General features: G+C 39.6%; 1 protein-coding gene across 5 annotated transcripts in view; it reads left to right on the forward strand.

The window, feature by feature from the left end:
• Window positions 1–13,694: 13,694 nt before the first annotated feature.
• The window catches only part of PSPC1 (paraspeckle component 1), a 59,610-nt gene continuing 53,001 nt past the window's right edge, over window positions 13,695–20,303 (forward strand). For 3 of the 5 annotated variants that reach the window (XR_013339499.1, XR_013339500.1, XM_077781477.1), the window contains exons 1-4: window positions 13,696–14,182; window positions 15,791–16,092; window positions 18,500–18,595; window positions 19,593–19,789. Coding sequence is in view for 3 of the 5 variants with exons in the window: in XM_077781477.1 (XP_077637603.1) it covers window positions 13,802–14,182; window positions 15,791–16,092; window positions 18,500–18,595; window positions 19,593–19,789 (976 nt within the window). In the remaining 2 variants the exon portion in view is untranslated. Of the gene's footprint in view, window positions 14,183–15,790; window positions 16,093–18,499; window positions 18,596–19,592; window positions 19,790–20,303 lie in introns of all 5 variants that reach the window. The other 2 variants (XM_077781479.1, XM_021539945.2) reach the window with 1 other exon arrangement.

Below are 20,303 nucleotides of genomic sequence, written 5' to 3' on the forward strand. Positions count from 1 at the left end.
TACTTTTGACCTCTTGCTGAATCAAGCATACTTTAGCCTCCTATAGATGGTATGAAAAAATAGCATTATAAAAGAGGCTGTTTGAAGTGCTATGGTAGTGTGATGGAAATGCAGTGCTTTGTTCATGCTTGATCTATATTAAATTTGAAGTGAAAGGTGATCCACTATGCATGAATTTGGAACCAGGTATCCCTTTCATTATTTTTCCTAGGACTTTTAAGGGTAGAAGATAAGATAGAAATAGATCCTTCTGAACTAGTGGATCTAGATACTACAAGGTATTTGGCAGTCACATTATTGTGGCTATATAACTTAAATATTTTGTGTTGAAGCAATTTAAAACCATATGTCAGTTCCGCACAATGTTAGGGCATTTTCTCCATCACCTGGAATTAGAACTAGTCTGCCCAACTTTACGAGTCAAACAAATTAACTAAATACATAATTAAAAAATACAGGGAATTTCGATAAAAGCTTAATTGTTCTGAAAGCAGTTATACAACAGTAGGAGATTGAACCAATTAGATTGCATATTTAACTACATTAAAAACCAGTGTATTCTAGTGAAATAATCACAATATTAGAAGACATGCCCCAGCTTCAGCTGAATAAATTTAGATGCAATATCTTGCCACTTACAATTACGTAAGTGACCACAGTTACTTTTTACTTTAAAGTTACTCCCAGTCAGCATCTGGAAGGTGAGTAGAAATAGATTTGTAATTGTGTAAGTACAAAGAAATGTGTAACTTTAAAAAATACATTGTCTAGAACACCTGGTATTTGGGATACTAGGCACATGTACCAAGGTGTCTTTGTAAGTAGATAGATAGTTTTGTGACCAGTTCCATACAGATCTTTAAACCTGCTGAACTGGGACAAATGCAAAGGCAGGACACATACTCCTATAAAAGCAGCAGCAGCAGCTCCAGTCTCCAAAAAAAAAACCTGTTGATGAATGTTCTTTCTTCATCATTATTTCACTGTGCAGCACAAGTAGCTGACTGCCTAATGATGATCTCCAAACCACTTTTTACTGTGATTCCTGTCATTCTGCATCAAATAACTTTGCATATCCAGAAGGCTTCTGTAATTTTTGAAGGCATTTTTTCACTGAGACTTCATTCAAGCTTGATCTCTCTATGCCATTCACCATTCATTTAAGTTACCTCAGAGAGCAAGTTTCTATTGCTTTCCACAAGTTTAGAGAAAGAATAAGAGTTGTCTTTGATGGCCTTCCTGCATTTCTTTGTATAATATAAGCTTTTCCCATACTTCTACAATGTGCTGTTTTCCTCTCTGTTCTATTTATTCCCCTGATTCTCAAACATATGTTGGAAGAAGTAGCAGATTCATACAAGAATATGGAATACATATTTTTAATTCTTGATTAACGAAAACTTTTATCATGCTTTCAAAGTGATTTGCATCTGAAGAAGCTGGGATAGGTTTCCCTGGAGTGATTCTGAAATACACAAAGAATGTTTTATAACAGTAAATACAGTTCTTCTCACAGGCAACTCTTCTCTAGGTTAAACATTCACACTCTCTGGATGGACTGCAGTCTATGTTCATAGATTTATGTGCATTTTTCACTCATTTAGCACAGTATGGTCTTCTGAAAGTTCACTTGGCAAGAAACAGGTTTTGCTAAGTATAAACTGTGAAATCTGGCAAAAAAGTTTTAAATTATACCCAGCATTTTTCAGCCTACATTCTGACAACTGCTGTCTTACTAAACAGTATCAGTTTCTAGCCAGAATCTAGAATGCCAGAATGCCATGTCCACCACCAATTTTTCAGATCAACATATGGGTACTGAGATACCAGTTATCACAAGGCAACAAGGATGGGCAAGGATGACTACAATACCTCTATTGAAGACATGGTGAATGTGACCTGGAAGAAAGAATAAATTGAAGAAGAATGAGTAAAATGACATTATTGTCTTTCAAATGCATTGCCCATTGGATGTGTGTTTTGGGGGAATCCTGGCCAAGCTGCCATTCAGGTAAGTGATACTCAGTCCTGTTGGCAGAAGGGATTCTGTCTTGGGAGTCTGTTCTCAGCCCTGACATTTCCAGGTGTGAACAGATGGATCAGTGCAGACTGAACCTCTTTACTATATATATCAGAAAGATAATATATTTCTGAGTTGTTATCTTATTGAGTACAATCAGTTACAGGATGGTGTAAATCAATTACTTAGCCAACAAGTTAAAACTGATTGTGTTGAAAGTTATTTATACAATATATAGCCTTAGACTCCTAACTTTTTTTTGTAATATGGAAAGGAAATGGATCATTCTGACTCATGCACTGTTGAAAACCACAGGGACCTCCAGCACTGCGTTCTTCCAGCATTACATATGGGGCTGTGCTCCATCAATGACCATTTCCCAGTACTCCTAGAGGCCAAGATGTGCCCTCTGCAGAGGGCAAAGCCACAGTGCACCAGCACTCTCCTTAAAAATAATGCCAATTCCCATAGCTCTCAAAGGGAATGAAGTCCTTATTGCCCCCAGGCCTCTATTTTGACAATTTTGTGGCCCTTGGGTGGGCTGGGCCTGCCCCTGTGGCAGGGTGGTGAGCTCAGTTCATTAGGAAAAACAGCACGGACTTGGGAAATGGCAGATCAAAACAAATCAGCCTGGACTCTAAGGAAGAACAGAACATGCTGACATCGTGGAAGGAATTGGTTATTCAATAGGTTCCTCACAGGTGACTTTATGTACTTATGCCTCTGCTAAGCCTCCAGTTATAGTGGAAAATAAAGTAATTAAGCAAGGAGTTTGACTATTGGTGCTAAACAAGCATTTTAAAAGGCAACCTATGGAAGCATATTTGCTAAAAGATTTGAGATCAGGGTAAGAGAGATGCAATTATATATGAGGCTATAGGGATGTAGAATAAATGAGAGACTTGCCATATGCATAACAAAAAGTGTGTGTTTTTCACACAGGAAAGGAATTTCCACTTCAACCTGGCCACTTACTGCAAGTGAAGCTAGATCTCTTCCTGTTTGTCTAACCCAGCTGAATCTGCTGCTCACTCAAATACAGCCATTTTTTTGTGCTGATGGAAGCATTTTTTTCCTTTTAACACTGTTCATCCTTTTGTCTTTCATGAGAGGAGGATACATAGAGTGTACAACACATGCCAGAGGTTAATAGCTTCAGCCCTCTGTGTATTTTGGTATTTTGACCAGCTATCTCCCCATCATCCAAGCACTCTGTCTCAGGCATGTCCCACAAACAGCAGAATCATGAAGCAGTGATGGTGATATTGCCCTGCTACTTGAATTAAGGCTTTCATCTTGCCAGTGCACTTGCTCTGCAGGTTGGCACATCCTAATTCCTCACAGATTATGTTGCATTTGATTTTCTATCATCTGTGTTCTAGACTTGGCCTTATTTGTCTTGATGGGTGAGCTGGATGTCACCATTCTCCAGTTATTTTCCTTTTTGTTCCTATTGATCCGTGTCTGTAGCTTCCTTACATTACCTGGATGACAATGCTATTCTTCAGTGTAATAAGGTGATGGTTGCACTCATCAAATACTTAATTATGTGTCCCTAATATCAGGTCTTTTCTCTTACTATAGCAGAAAATCTTCTTTGCATTATCTTATCTTAATTTAAACATAATCTTCCTTGTTATTTTTCTGTTCTTAATTGAAAACAGAGAATCTATTCTTTAGTCAGTCAATTGCTTACCAAACCAAAGCTAATCACAGCTAATCAGTTTAGTCCCTGAAACAATATACCTTGATGGCTCAAAATTGATTAACAGCACTCCAGGTCTCAACTTCTGATACTCAGTTTTGCAGCTGTCTATATGGCAAATTTTACCTGTGCTCAAATTATTTTCAGTGCAAAACTATTTACATTCCACTGAAATGCATGGTAGTACCTTGTGTAAGTGTGGCCACCAGACAGGTTTAGGTGACCTAGTTCAGGACCAAATCATATAAAGATACCACTTGGTTAAATAAGAAAATAAAAGTAAAAATAAACATGAGGAGGTGATTTTTTTTTTTTTTTTGAGATGTGAGAAATACTAGAAATACTGAGAAATAATACATTTTTTGACACAGAGAGCTCAGGCAAAAGTAATCAGGTTATTGAGATATTATAAGCAAACTTCTCTCACCAGGCCTATTTACTATAAACAGGCTCAGAGATGCCTTCACACTTGGACCCTGGCCAGTCTATTCTCTCTTCCCCAGACTGGCCTCTCTATTTTAGGGCTTCACTGAAACCTGATGTGTCTTAGAAAGTGTGTGCACATTTCTGAGGATGCTCTCCCTACTGTGTTCTGCATTCATCACACTCAGCATAGTGTGTCATGATTGGGCTAGTTTGAGAAAAAGTATCTCAAGTGTTCTGGTTGCAGTTCTCCACGGACTATCCACCAAGTAAGTTCATCTGCAAAAAGTTGAATTAGTGAGCTTCTGTGACCTTGTAGTTCTAGGTTTTATTATGTCCAGGGCAACTGGACACAGGACTTAGGATGTTCCAGGACCCTGGATTCCAGGTGCTTCTGCATCATCATAGTTTTTCAAATGTCATGCCATTTCCCATATATACTAACAGAGGCATTCATCCCTAGCATTGCTGGGCTCAAGCACGTGGGTCCCACTGTGCAAACTCTGTGGGCTGCTGGGTTTGCTCATGGTCTGCTTTGTACATTGTACATGGCAAAGTAGGTTGTATGCCTCTGCGAGCGCCAGGTCATTATGTGAGCAGATTTGCAGAACTGTTTTATGGGTATCTGGCTTTAAGGTTAGGTTGGGTTGGACTTTCTAGTCCTGTTCCTACAAGCAGTACATTTGGTCCTTTGCCTTATAAAAAAATTACCAGTGTCCCAGTTTTTATCAGAATTGGAACATCTAATGAACATCACTTGCTTTGGGGATTTGTCCTGCTCACATTTCTGCCATAGGAAATGTGTAGTAAGTACTTAAGGCTTCTACTGATTTTAGCCTCTAGCTTTTGTCACCTGCTTTGGAAAATATTGACTTAAATAAATTGCAGTGCATCACAGAATGATGTGTTAAATGTGTTCACATCAAGTATCTGCCTTTGGTCTGACATTCAAAGAGAAACCCTTTTAAAATTCCCTTTACAGTCATTAATATTAGGAAAAAATATACCAGGGAAAAAAAAAACCAAAAAAACCCAAACAAGAAAACAAACCACCACAACCCAAACCAAAAAGGATCTCATATATGTGTCTCATCTAGAAGCTGATAAGATGTACAGTTGTCTTAAATTTCTCCATGGGAGAGTACAATTTATAACAGATTTCTTTATTGCTGGGCAACAAAGCAATCTTGCTATGCTACAGATTCAACCAATGGCTTGCAGGAACAGTCACACAGTGTGGAAAGCACCACCAGGACCTGTGGAAGCACCTTATTCCAATCTGTAACTACTCAGTCACTGGTGCCAGGATGCACTCAAGGGAGTAGTTCCCTGCTACTAGGCTTCAATGGAATTCCAACAGGAATAGAAGCTGGCTGGCTGCAGAAGGGTTGTTTTTAAGTGCAAGAGGTTTTCTCTGAGATCACTCTATTACTGCAAGGCTGCCTGACCTTCAGGCATGTACAGCGGTTTTCTGTATTTGTTTGCTGAATGAGCTAAACTGACCTTGCATTTAGTCTCTTGCTTGAGAGATTAACTGGGGAGCTACGGCTTTTTTTATTCTGGTCTGAAAAGATATAAAATCTACTATACCACACAGCTTTGAGCTACAACTTTGGGCAAAAAAATGAGTCTATATTGAAAGTTTTTTGCTCAAATTTTAATGTTAGTTTTACTATCATGATTCAGTGTGTTGCATTTATCAAGTACCTGCTTGGTAGCTGAGCTATTCCCTTGACAAGGTAACTTTACCTTAATCCAAAAATGAGCTGGGAGCAAGAAATGCATGGTCAGCAGGTCTCATTTACTTCAGCCTACAATTTCAGCTCAAGTCCACTTTAATGAACAGTGTACTGGATAGCTGGCAACACTTGATTGAAAATGGCTGGCATAGCGATAGAAAACCTTTAAGCTGTAGCAGCATCTTCTCAAATGCCTTAGGTGAGGTTTTTACAGGGACAGACACTTTGTCAAGCTCATGAAGGTGGATACCTCCAAATTCCAGGGGTGCTTCTTTCCTAACAGGTAACAGAAAGCCCCTGTCAGGTGCTCCTTGAGATGAGGCTGGAATGGTAATACCACACTTATTAACCACTGCTTAAACAACTTTTCACTTGCTCATCTTCTCCCTCTCCCTTGATTTTTTTTCAGCTGGATTAGTTCCTCCATGCCATTTACATGTGGCTGTATAAACAGCAGAGTAATATGTCAAAAAATGCTGCAGTAATAAACAAAACAGGGACAGTAAGAAATGTCAGGTGAAAGAATGGAGCAGAGACTCTACAGAGCAGCATAAGTGGAACTGCTGGGCATGGCCACACTCACAAAAATTAGATTCACAGAGTTTTGGGAAGGAAAAAAAAAGTAAAAAATGTTTAAAATCTTATCTGTGTGTGGTATAATTTTATGCATGCACCTGGATTTACAAATACTGAATATCAACTATTAGCAAGTTAAAACCAGCTAAATGTCTTGGTACATAATGTGAAGTTAGACTTAATTTTCTGGTATCAATTTTAATTTATCAATTTAGAGATTATATATCTTGCATTATTTTTGTTGATTTTTTTTAAACAGCAAAACTGTACATCTGCTTCCTACATTTACTTCCTAGACAGGTCAACACTTTTTCCTTAAACATTTGGCATTAACTGTCAAAAATAATATGATTAATAAGACAGACCTTGAGGTTTCTCTAATATGGCAGTTCCTGAATTTCTGTGTGCTACACTACAGACAAACCACATTCCATCTAAAAAAAAAATCAAATTAACTATTAAAAAAAGTGTCAAAACAATATTCCAATTTATTTTTTCATTATTTCCTAATTTTTTGTTAGGCAAAATTTTCAAGTTTTTTAATTTTCAGGATGGTAAAATATTTTGACCTGTAAAAAATGCTCAAAGATTATAAATAGTATTTCTTCTCTAGCTGTAAGAGTGATTGACAGATATGAGTGAAATCAAAGACGTTTAAGTAAATGTATTAGACAAACTCCTGAAAATTGAATTCACAAATTTCTAATTCAGTTAAAATTTTTTCCCTTCACAAATACAAAATTCAATCCTGGAACTGGAACACAAAAGTAAAGACCACAAAGAAATGTTTTATACCATTCCAGATCACAGTCACTGTTCAGATTACAGAACATTTTCAGTCCCAGTGGCACTGTGGAAGGGTAAGTCAATTCACAGAGAAATAGCCTTATGTCCCAATTTGAAAGGAAAACCAAAAGAAAAAAATAGTGAACAAATAAGAATAATGTAAGAAAATTTACAGAATACATTAGCTTAATTGCAGAGGATATAAATAATCAAATGCAAGAAATACATTTTGCTACAGATTGTAAAAGAGATTATTTGTAATAAAATAGAACAAAGCCCCCAACCATTGGCCATCTACCATATACTGCTGGATCCCCAAGTGAAGCCCTACTGCTGGATGTGCTGACAGGATACCAAGTGATTGTTCAGATATAAATTAAGGGCTGAATATATTTGGGAAATGCTTCCTTAAATCTCTAACTTCCTGCTTGCCTTAGTACTTCTACTCTCACTCATCTACAGAAAAGGTAAAGACAATATGCTGGAAAATATTAAAAAAAAGAGTGCATTGTATGTATTGATTATATTAGTGGAGAAAGTAGCTTTGGAAAACTCGGATAACATTTGTTGACCCTGTATGTCCATCTGACAAGGACCTTCACAAACATGCATTTTCTGTCCTTGTTTCCTTGAGACCAATGTTGCTTCAAAGAATAATAGCGACTATTCAAACATGGATAGTTCCAAAATACAGAACTTCATTCACATTAAAATAGCTATTGATATGGCATGAATTTAGGTGATTACTAACCACATTAGGTTAGATTGTACAGATTTTATAAATGTGATTCATGTACATTTCAATCCATGTAAAAACAATGAAAGAATGTTGCTGAATTCTCTTAGTGTTAAGAAAACATAAAAAGGCAGCCTTCCCATCAAGTTTAAAAATAGAAAATCCAACTTGTGCTGTCCATCTGGGACCAGAGAGATGGTATTATTGCAGGCTTGTCATGTTCATTTCCACTTGGATTATCCCATTAAAGTGATAATTCCAGTATTTGTCACCAGATGGCACTGCAACGACATGATCCCGTAACCTTTCCTCTTACTCCCTTAGCGGCGTCCTGAGGTCATCCCTAGGCAATCAAGAAGAATGCAGCGCTATTCCAGATTGCATTACGCCCCTCCTCCTCCACTCCCTATGTTTACCCCATCTGGCTTGCTGGCACAGCTATGACAGTTTTTAATATTCCTAGCCAACCGGACTTGGTAAGAAAAGCTCGGTAGTGGAGACCAATACCTGCCTAAAGTTAATTTGCCCAGATATCACCATGAGTAATATTGAAGAAAAACGTTGTCTCTAATGGCAAGAGATGAAGGTCCCACCTGTGTCAGGTCATGCACAGAGGTTTGCTTCAGTTCACTGGCCTTGCAATTCTGAGTAGGATCCCAGCCTCCGACTGTCAACCTCTGTGCCTATTATCTCATTCCCTACTTTTTCCATGCAGAATTTTGTGTTTTCCCTTGTTTCCCTTTTCCTCTTGAATGGAGCTCTAATTTGCCACTCTGTTCTAGTGCTCTCTAATACATTCTGTCATCGTCTACCACTGCAGCTTGAATTACAAGTACTGAGCCTGTGACTCAATGCAGATTTTAGGAAGTAAAAGGAAATAAACTTGAGAGTCCAGATATGTTTTGAGCACTAAGCTACAGTTGCCTTTTGAGAAGTCAGTTTCAGCAGTATCACCACTGTTGTCACTGGTGTGTGGCATCTGGTGTGGCACTGGTGTGTGGCATCACATATGCTGGCATCTGAGCAGGTGTCAGATTTTTATTTGCAGATCAAGATGTGTAGCATTTTCAAGTTTGCAGCATAAAAAGCTCTAATGGCTTCCTTTTAGAAGTCTGATGCACTCCTGGTATTCAGCAGGATGCTGATATTTGGTAGGAAAGTGATGCTATGATACAGAAAATGAAAGGCTAGGACAGTTCCTTCTGACTGTCTAATATGGCACATGGCTGGATGATGTGTGTTTTGGAAATGCCGCCAAATCTCTTGACAGCATGAGGACTTCAGCATACACCAAACATGACCTGTCTCTGTAGCAGACAAAATGAAAAATACTGCTGATTTTCACAATTCTGCTCCCCCCACCCTTTTTTTTTTTTTTTTTTTTTTTTTTTTTGCTAATAGATGTTCTTCTCAATAGTGCAATAGTGATTGTGCTATAGATACTTATGCATATGCAGAACATTTTATTTATGGTAGTAAATTTAAATACAAAACCATCTGTGAGATCATACTCCAAACCAATACCTGAGTGAGAAAAGAGAGTCTAACAGTACATGTAATGACAGAAATGAAATTAAATCAAATTAAATGAAAAGACAGGAAAGGAAATATAATGACATTAAATGAAATTGCAAAACCCCAAAATTCCTAAATGAAGTGAAAACAATTAAATGGAATTGGAATGACAGGAATGAGCTGAAACTTTACAAAATAATTTGTCATTGAAATCTTGAGATTTCTTTTCATTAAATGAAGGATTTTCTTCACATCAGGGTGCCAAGATTGCTCTCTTCTCACTGTTTGAATCTGGGCCAGCCACGGTCTATGGATTTCAGCAGCAGCGACAAGCTAGGTTCAGGTTAGGGTTCAGAGAGCTGCAGAGCCTACAGCTCCTGGGACAGAGACACTCAAAAAGGCAGTGCAAGGGCATCAGGACAGGGTGGCAACATTGCTGACTCAACATTTTTTATTCTGCGCCACCTATGGAGATGAGGAGCCCTGCCACAGTGCCAAGCTGCCATTAGGGTGAGGGCTGCTGTTAGGGTTAGGGTTGAGACAGTAAAAGAGCCTACAGCTTCAGGAACACTGGGGCTGGAGAAGTCCTGCCAAGCCTGTTCCAGCATGGCCCCACAACTGCTGCTCTTTTATCCTTCTAATCTGGACTACCCATGGTGATGGGCATCTCAGCTCCAGCCTGGACCATCAGGCTTAGAGTTAGGGTTGAGAGAGGAAAAGAACCTCCAGGTCCAGGAACACTGGGGATGGAAAACACATGCCAAGAGGATCATGGCGGAGCCACAACATTTCCGCCTCAACACCTTTCAGCTTAGGGCCATGCACGGGGGTGGGCAGCTCAGCTACAGCCCCAAGCTTGTTAAAAAATTTGTGAGAAAACAGAAGAAAATTCTGAAATGAAGTGAAAACAATTAAATAGAATACAATGAAATGAAGTGAAGTGAAATGAGCCAAAACTTCATTAAATGGTATTGCTTGAAATCTTGAGATTTCATTTCCTTCCATGAAATGAAGGATTTTCATTTCATGAAAAGAAATGAAGGAATGAAGGGAAATGAAAAGACAGGAAAGAAAATATAATGTCATGAAATGAAATCGAAAAAACCCAAAAATTCTGAAATTAGGTAAAAACAATTAAATGGAATGGAAAGAAAGGAAGTGCAATGAAATGGGCTGAGTCTTCACAAAATTATTTACATTAAAATCTTGAGATTTCATTTCCTTTCATGAAGTCATGACTGTTTTAAGCTCTTAAAATAAATTCCAAGTCAAACTAAATTTTGTTAGTCAAAATCAGGGCTGTCTGTTGTAGCCTTTTGAATGCCAAGTTGAGTAACTTCAGGCTTCCATAAAACCCCTCAAGAATGACAAGAGTGAATGTAAATTACCATGTGATTATAGCTGTTTCTTCCCCACTCTTCTGAATTCACTTCCATGTAGTACAACTACATTCTAAATATTAAATATAACAATACCAGACTAAGGGAGAGTGGCTGGAAAAGCCTAGGATACCTTTTTCAGTGATATGAATTTGATTTAGTAAGCCACAAAGATTTCAGTGGATGTTTATAGCTAAAGGAAAACTTTAGGACAAGAACATTAAGAGACACTTTTTTCTCCTTTCAAAATATTTTTTGTTTAACTGGTGTCAGCGGCAAAGTGTAGAAGTCACCAAGCCACAAAGACTCTAGGCACTTGGGGACATAAACTGTCTGTGGCTCTTCTGGTGAATGAGTAAATTATTGGGAAGTGATGTGTAAATGAAGGTGAGGAAGTGACTGAACACAGCAGATATAAGGCTCTTTTTATATGTTACCTTTAAATGCTTGGCAACAGGACATGCAAGTAGCTCCTTCTCAAAAAAGCTAAAACAATGCAAGCATTATGGTTATACTGTGAATCTGACTAATCAAGATAACGTATGTATCCATGACCACATTAAGTATATATATATTTTCGGATATATTTCCTTGTTTCTGGAAGGTGGAATTTTGTTGCTCTATTTTACTGAGGTATATTTTTTAAAAATTGAGATATTGCTATATTTAAGGAAAAGTAAGAATAGTATGGAATTTGTAAACTGTCCTTTCTCTTCCTATTGACAATAGTACACAGGAAATTGTGGTTGCAATTTAAATGATTGCGGCTTTTATTACTAACCTGATTTGGAAATCTCTGTTTGAAAACCATGACAATTTTATTACACCACTTTGGTAAAAACTTAACAGCCAGACTACCTTGCATCTCCTTTTTCCCATCTAATGATGAGTACACATCTACAGTGTATAGTCACATAATTTCTAACATATATTTCACTCACTTTTCATGCTTTATTTATAAAGTTATTGGTTTGGTGTAATTCGGTTACTTTTGCAAACACTTATGTCTTAGCACTGGTTATGGAATCCTAAATATAAGTCAAAGAATTTTTCTTTGGACAGTGAAGATAATTAGGCTTTAGGGATCCCATACTGCTACTCCAATGCCTCCGCCATGTACCTACACTGCCTGACTTCCTGCCTTTTCTGTGAATAAATATCCTTCTTCTATCATCTGTACTTTCTGAATTTCAGAGGTTAAAATCTGTATTTAGCTTGATGCCCTACACCCACAAGTCTGCTTCAGAAAGAGATGGACTGATAAAGTTGGGAATTTGTGTCTTCTCAAGGTCCTTGAACAATCACAGAGATAGGAAGAAAGGGACAGATATTTGTTGTACATCAAGTGGTACAAGAAGACAGAGGAACTTAAAATATTCTGCAATAGACAAAGTAACCCCCAAACAACACATTCACACCTGTTGTAGAATTAATTTGTTCTTGAATATCATGCTTGGTATTGCTTTTTCCAAACAACAGAGTATGCCACACACTAGCTGAAGTAACTACTGACCTCATAAGATGGTCTGGACTAAAATGAATGCAATAAATAATTCTGAGAAACCATGCTCAAGTTGTGCTACTGGTTGAAGCACATGAACCCAGCCAAGCAGCTACAAATCTGGCAGGAGAACAAACCACAAGTCTGGTGCTGCAGATGAGGGACATCCATCTTGTAGTCTTTGCTACAAGGTGTGCCCAAGGAAGGAAATATTTGACTTCACACTTCTCAGAAGAAAGTCACCCTCTTTATAATGAAAGCTGTTGCTCTATAAGAAGTTGTCCTGGAAGCAGAGTTCACTCAGATTTGTGTCCCACAGCTGCCTCGGTGAATGCCTTTTGTGCCCTGTCTGTACGCAGGTACTCCCACCTGCACAGCAGTGCCCGGACAGCCCTTCCTGGCCTGGGTCAGCCATGGTGTGGCCAGCGGGAGCAGGGCAGTGACCGTGTCCCTGTCCTGGGCACTCGTCAGAGCCCACCGCGAGCGCTGCGTCAACTTTTGGGCCTCTCAGTCCAGGAATGACGCTGAGAACCTGGAACTAGTCCAGAGAGGGGCAGCGGAGCTGGGGAAGGGTCTGGAGCACAATTCCTGTGAGGAGCAGCTGAGGGAGCTGGGGGTTCAGCCTGGAGAAAAGGAGGCTGAGGGGAGACCTCATCACTCTGCAACTGCCTGAAAGGAGGGTGTAGCTGGATAGGAGTTGGCCTCTTCTCCCAGGAAACAGGTCATAGGACAAGAGGACATAGCCTCGAGCTGCATCAGGGCAGGTTTAGGTTGGACATCAGGAAAAATCTCTTCACAGAAAGGGTAATTAGACATTGGAACGGGCTGCCCAGCGTGGTGGTGGAATTACTTTCCCTGGAGATGTTTAAGGAAAGACAGGACGTGGCACTCAGTGCTATGGTCTAGTTGACACGGCAGCGTTCAGACACAGGTTGGATTCGATGACCTCAAGAGGTGTTTTCCAACCTGATGGATTCTGCGGTTTTGTGACTCGCTTGGCTGTCCCCGCCGCCGCCTCAGTGTCTCTTGTGTCACGCCTGCCTCCCTCTCCCGCAGCGACCGGACTCCCCCTGGGCGGGATCCTGGGAGAGACCCCAGCGAGGGGCCCCTCTGCCTGGGCACGGGCTGAGGAGACCACTGCTCTAACACAGCGCGGCAGGGCAGCGGCACGTCTGTCTCTAGCGGGGAAAAGACGGGTCTCCGCGGGCCCGGGGCAGGCGGTGCGCCGGAGCTGAGGGGGAGCGGCGGCGGCGGCGCGGCCGTGAGGGGGAGCGGGGCCGGGGCGGGGCTTCCCGCGGGGACGGCACGACGCGCCGGGGTTTGGCGGCGGCGCCATTTTGAATTGGCTGAGGGTCGGAGGCGGCGGCTGCCGGGCAGGGTTCCGCGTCCCCCGAGGGAGAGCCCGCGAGGAAGGAGCGGATATGGCCGCGAATAGGAACTTGAAGCAAGTGCGGATCGAAAACAGCTCCCCAGCGGTGCCGCTCGGCATGGTGGGGGGCGGCGGCGGCGGCAACCTGAAAGGATTGCGCGGCCTAGAAGGGGAGAGTGAGGCGGCGGCGGCCATGGCTCTGGTGCCGAGCAAAGAAGGTGGCGGAGATGAGGAGCAGGAGGTTGGGTTCACCATCGATATCAAGAGCTTTCTCAAACCTGGCGAGAAGAGCTACACGCAGCGTTGCCGGCTATTCGTGGGGAATCTGCCTACTGATATCACCGAGGAGGATTTCAAGCGCCTTTTCGAGCGCTACGGGGAGCCCAGCGAGGTCTTCATCAATCGGGACCGCGGCTTCGGCTTCATCCGCCTGGTGAGGATCGGGCGGGCCCTGGGGCTGCCCCGTCACCCTGGGGCGTCTCGGAAAGCGGGAGGCTTCGGTGCCTTGCCCCCCGCCGCCTTCCCCTCCATTTCGGCGGGTGTAAAAAAAGGCACCATCTGCTTCTCCTCCTCCCTGCTAGCGCAGTCCCCCCGCCTCTTCCCTCTTTCCCCTCCCGTGTTCGCCTCTACACATCCGAGCCGGACCTCTGCATTCAGAGTAGTCCTCTCAGCCCCTGGCGTTTCGGTCCCCGTCTCGTCCCATGGCACTTAATACAGTTAATTTTAAAGAATGGGCAGGATTGTTTCGAAATACAGCTGCTCGCACATCGTGAACGCGGAACTAAATCACGGAATTTAAAAGGTTGCGGACCGCGGGTTGTTTAAATTGCTTGTGCCCAGATAAGACTAGATTTTTTAGGGGTAATACAGTATTTGATTAAACATGCTCGACTTAAGCATGGAAAAAACCGAATAATTCGAAAAGTTAATGATACTGTATTTAAATGGTATGCAAGATTAGTTTTCACGATTGCTCTGCTTAAAACACAGATTTTTATCATTCTGGGAATAGATTTAGAGTGCTTTCGGTATTTAGTAATGATTTTTCCATATATTTTACTGGGTAGGGTTTTTTCTCTTCGGTTGTCGTCTTAAAATACTTGTGGCATTCTGCCACGCATCTTTTACCCTGAGAATTCCCCGTCCTGAAATAGCAATTTTATGGAGGAAGTGAGATATACTTACATGTCGTTACTCATTTTTGTCTGTAATAGAAATTAGAGCTTTTATGTGAACTTCTCTTTTTTATTACGTTTAGGGAATAGCTATATATATATATATATATTTTAACAGCTTGCCTACCCAGTTGAACTGTGAAGAAATATATAAAGAATTTCCTTAAATGTCAGATATTGCAGTTATCAAACATGGTGAATATTTTTGAAGTGAGAAAAAAGGTTGATTTACACTGTCTCATGGATGTGGGTGCAGAAAGCCCATTAATGTGAGACGAATGAATAGATGAGCAAAGCAGGTAATTTCATAATTTCTTGATGAATGTTGAATTGGACATCCATTGAGAGCAAGTGCGATATTTTGACTTATTTAAAAGCAAAACAAAAACCCAACTCAAAATACCTTAGGGTATTGTTTGAATACTGTTTCCTGCTGCTGGGAGCTAGCCATGCAGAATATAAACATTTAAGCAGGTAAACGTGAGAAGCAACAACTTTCCAACTTTACTCAAAACCTTTATAGAGCAGCAGCATCATAATGAGAATTTGTTAAATTGCCTAATGTGCAACAAAAAATTTACTCCTGTGTAGGTTTTAGAATAAATAAACCATAGGGGGTAATTAATGCATATTTTTTTGTTTTCAATCAGAGGACAGGGACCTTGTTGGTTTGCTTCTTGGTTTTTTTTTGTTGTTGTTGGTTTGGTTTGGTTTTTTGACTGAGGGGGAAACAAGTTGAATGATCCTGGTGCCAGTATACTCAAGTGAAGGAAAATAACTTTGCTGCTTTTCGGGGCGGGCACACAAAAGTGATACTTAATGTCTTCGAAAATAAAAGATATAAAATATTTTATATTTTTATAAAGGAATCTAGGACCCTGGCTGAAATAGCAAAGGCAGAACTTGATGGTACTATTTTGAAGAGCAGACCACTTCGAATTCGATTTGCTACCCATGGAGCTGCCTTAACTGTAAAGAATCTGTCGCCTGTGGTTTCCAATGAGCTGCTGGAACAAGCATTCTCGCAATTCGGGCCCGTGGAAAGAGCGGTTGTTGTAGTTGATGATCGCGGCAGAGCTACAGGGAAAGGTTTTGTAGAGTTTGCAGCAAAACCTCCAGCACGGAAAGCTCTAGAAAGATGCAGTGATGGGGCATTCTTGCTTACAACGTAAGTTCACAGATTTTTGTTTGATTTTGTGAGTATATCTTCCCGATGTGAGCAAAAATTGCATTCATGGTATTCCCTAGTTCTTAGTTTGTTTTCAAATTCTGAAAGCCATGAGGTTAGAAAATTAAGTGTTTTGCATGAATACCACAAATACTCTTGATTTTTTTAAGAAAACCTTCTTTCTCTGCTTATTGTTTATAAGATTTCTTATTACCATATGAGAGTCTGAGAGCAAAATTCTGGATTTTTTTCTTGTTCATATGCAGTATAATAAGGCATTTTCTGTTGAGATTTTCATTGATTGCACTCTTCCTGATCCCAGTAACAAAGTGACAAAATAATATTCTTTGTTTCTTAACAAATCAGTGTGTCACATTGCAGATATTTCTGTAGACTAAAGAAAGTGTTCATATCCCAAAAATTATTTGTGGCTTGTAAGGCCAGGATTGTCTCACTGTTTTAAACTGAAGACTGAGATTCTGAAGAGGTTTATATGCTTGATGTTTCGAAAACAATGTATTTCAAGGACAAGCAAGCTTGCAAATAGCAAGCATCTCCTATTTCTGTACTTGCCAAAGAGAGTTGCTAATTGCTGTACTTGACACAGTCACAAGTGACATTTTAAAATGCTTTCTTAAAAAAGGTGTGAAATCATACATATTTATGATTTATTTTTATTTCTGTGATTCTCATTGGGAAAATAAGGCTGTAGTTTTGCAGTTCTTTTCCTGCCCTAGCTGTGCTATTCTTGAACTTCATGACACTTCCATGAGCCACTTGTGCTTGCTAAAACGAACAGAAAAGCCTTCATTTCCATGGGGGGCCATTGCAATCTGTTCAAGCTCAGGAAGGTGCTTGCTAATGTCAGGCCCAGCAGAGAATAAGGCGGGAGAAAATGCTGCCAGGAAGTTGGCAGGTGAGTAAGGGGTCTGGAACTCCAAATCCTGTGTGCTATTGAAGTGCCTGACTACATCTTTACTGTTTCTGGGAGGTGCCAGCAACTTGTTCTAATTCCCAGGGTTTTCTTGGCATTAGTAACGGAATGGAAGCCCGGTGAGCCAAACAAGGGAAGTAATGTAGTTCAGTGTTACATTAGTGCTGTTCTTGACATGAGAGATGTGGCAGGGAAAAAGAAGCTGGGATATGAGGGGAGGGTATTCTTGTTTTGCCAGCTAGATAGATCACTTGTATTGAAATGACCATGTAACCGTGGCCTGAGTGAATAAAAAGCACCTGAGCACTTACTTGCTTAGGTGACGTGTTCCCTAATGCATAGATAATTAGTATGAATCTGCTGCCATCTACTTTGATGTTCTGCTTCAGAGTCTTAAGTTTTTCTTTTTAACTGAAAACTCTTTGCCTAATCAGAACATTTTCCAGGTCTTGTGTAAATGTATCAAAACTAGACATTCAAAATTAGGGTTTTAGCATTGTTCTTTAAATCATAACTTGTTGGCACCACGGTTCAGTTGCATTTAAATAGCAGAACTGTCAGCAATTGAAATGCAGATGGCATCAGAAAAAACAGTTGCTGAGTTGTGGCCTTTGATTCTGGACTTCAGTGTGAACTTGGTGCACAGAGTAAAATATATTTGGGGGTCATTGGTTTGGTTGGTTTTTTTTTCTCATGAGAGACTGGGGCAGTAGGGGAAGGTCTACAAAGTGAAATAAAGGCATGGAACACAATAAAAGAGTGCTGGTATTTTGAAAATAATGCACAGAAAATACTCTGTGTTTTGTAAACTCTGCTCCCAAGACTGATGCAAAGAGCTTTTTATGCAATTTAGAGTTTTTACACTGCTCTCTTTGGCTCATACTTGCCTCTGGTTACTACATATCAAGGAAGCTGTTTTCAGCTTTTCAGTTAGGATTTTGATTTGTGACTATGTGGTTGTTCAAATAAAGGATTTTAAATAACTTAAACAGAAATGTTTTTCTAATTATTGCTGTAATATTAATACCAAATTATCAAGCTGTTTTCAGTTGTAGAGTAACTTGCAGAAGAACTAAGTTGTAGGAAGTCAGTAGAAATATGAATAGGTTGTGCTGCTCTGCTTTGGCTTTGTTGCTTTCCCAGCACAATCATGGCCTCTGTGGTGCCTCTAATAAAAACAGAAAGGTAGGTCCTTCCTATGTATTTTGTAATTATTGGTAGATGGTTTTGGTATTTTAAAATAGCAAGCAGAACTGTGTCAAGTAAGTTGTGATTTCTAGGCAGAATAGCTGGATTTGGTCATAAAAACAATTATTAAGGTAATTCTTAAGATTGGGATTCATTGGAATTCTGTGATTTAAGACAAGACACAGGAATTACATGTTAACTTTCTGGAGTGTTTCTTCAAAATGCTAAAGTAAGTTGCAACTGCTTCTTTAATGATTCAGTTATTAAATTGAAAATGTTTTCCAGAACACCTCGACCTGTTGTTGTAGAACCAATGGAGCAATTTGATGATGAAGATGGACTCCCTGAGAAACTAATGCAAAAAACACAACAGTACCACAAGTAAGTTGTGATTAGCCTTTTTTTATAAAACATTACTTATGTACTTAGTTAGCTTTGTAAATATACACTGATTTTTGAGTTTGTGTAGCAGGAAGTAGTGCTTTTTGTATGTTGTGCTGTTTTGTGCCAAAGGATTAAATAGGACCTTCCCAAATTTCCTAATCATGGTAAAATTCAGACTTGGCTTGTTAGTCTAGGAGTCTGTGCCTTTAGTGTAATAGAGAGATTCTTGGCCTACACTACAGTCAGTAGGAGCTTGTTGCCAGCCAACAATAGTAATTTATGGATTAGGGGTGTGGTCTAATCCTGTAGAGATTTTGAATACCCACAGATCTTTATGTTCTCTGAATAGCCCCTTAACTGTTTGCAGCCTCCCTGGTGTGTAAGTCTTTGCAGCTTCCACTGTGGAGGTAAAACTTTGTGCATGACATGAGAAAGTGAATCATGAGATAGAAGTCCCCTAATCTGAAAATACTAATTTTTAATATTGTAATTTGCCATCCATGTTGCTTGAATCTAAAATGTTTATTTTGATAAGACTGTAGAATACTACTTCTTAACAATTTGTCACTGTTAGGTACAATATTAGTGTTAGAATGGGAAATGTGGGCTCATTTAATGGTTACAGATTATGGCTAATATTCTGGGCTGTCTAGTAGGCATTGACACATACTTAAATAACTGGTTTAGTGAATTGGCTGCTTGATTTAGAAGGCTGAACACTGTTAATATAGTGTTGCAGATTAGTATTTTGTATTGATGTCAATACAAATTTTTATCTTAAAATTAAATTGAATATTTATTTGGGCAGTTTTTGGAAAATTTTATTTATCGTAATGTCTGAGTTAAGTTTTGTCTGGTTTAGTATGTAGTCATCTGACAGGTTGATAAAAAGCCATATCTACATTTCAAGTGATAGTGTGTATGTTCTCTGGCTGTTACAGCTGTTGATCTAAATATGTCCTTCTGTACATTTTTACTGCAAAATTTTTATTAGGGAAAGAGAACAGCCTCCACGCTTTGCTCAGCCTGGCACATTTGAGTTTGAGTATGCTTCACGGTGGAAAGCTCTTGATGAGATGGAAAAGCAGCAGCGTGAACAGGTTGATAGGAACATTAGAGAAGCCAAAGAGAAACTTGAGGCAGAAATGGAAGCAGCTAGACACGAGCATCAGCTAATGCTGATGAGGCAAGGTAAAACCAGATCATCTACCAGTATTGAATTGTTGTGTGACAGATTTTTTTTTTTTTTTTTTTTTTTTTTTTTACTGTATAGCATATTGAGCTGTATACTTGGGCATTTTTCTGATCACCATTTAATTAAGTGCATTTAACTGAGAAAAAGGAAGGACGACTTCTCTGTGCACATATTTCTTGATGATTTGCGGAAATTAATTAAGAATATGGTAAAGAGGTGATTGTCTAAGTCTGTTTTCTTCACTTCCTAAATTTATCTTTAGTAAAAAGTTTACTTAGCCTGTTTTTCCTGAATAGGCACATGTACTCCCAGTGTGAAGCCATGCTGTTTTTGTAAGGTCTTGTACAGAGCACAAGGTCTTATGCAAAATATAATAACATAAAAGCATACCTATATAATAACATGAAAAGCATAAGATCTTATACAGAGTGTAATAGCATAGAAAACTGCTTTTAAATGCCAAATAGATGCTGCAGCACCTGAAATGACAACTGTTTCTTGGTTAATTTT

This window comes from Lonchura striata, chromosome 2 (assembly GCF_046129695.1).
Source record: "Lonchura striata isolate bLonStr1 chromosome 2, bLonStr1.mat, whole genome shotgun sequence".
NCBI lineage: Eukaryota > Metazoa > Chordata > Aves > Passeriformes > Estrildidae > Lonchura > Lonchura striata.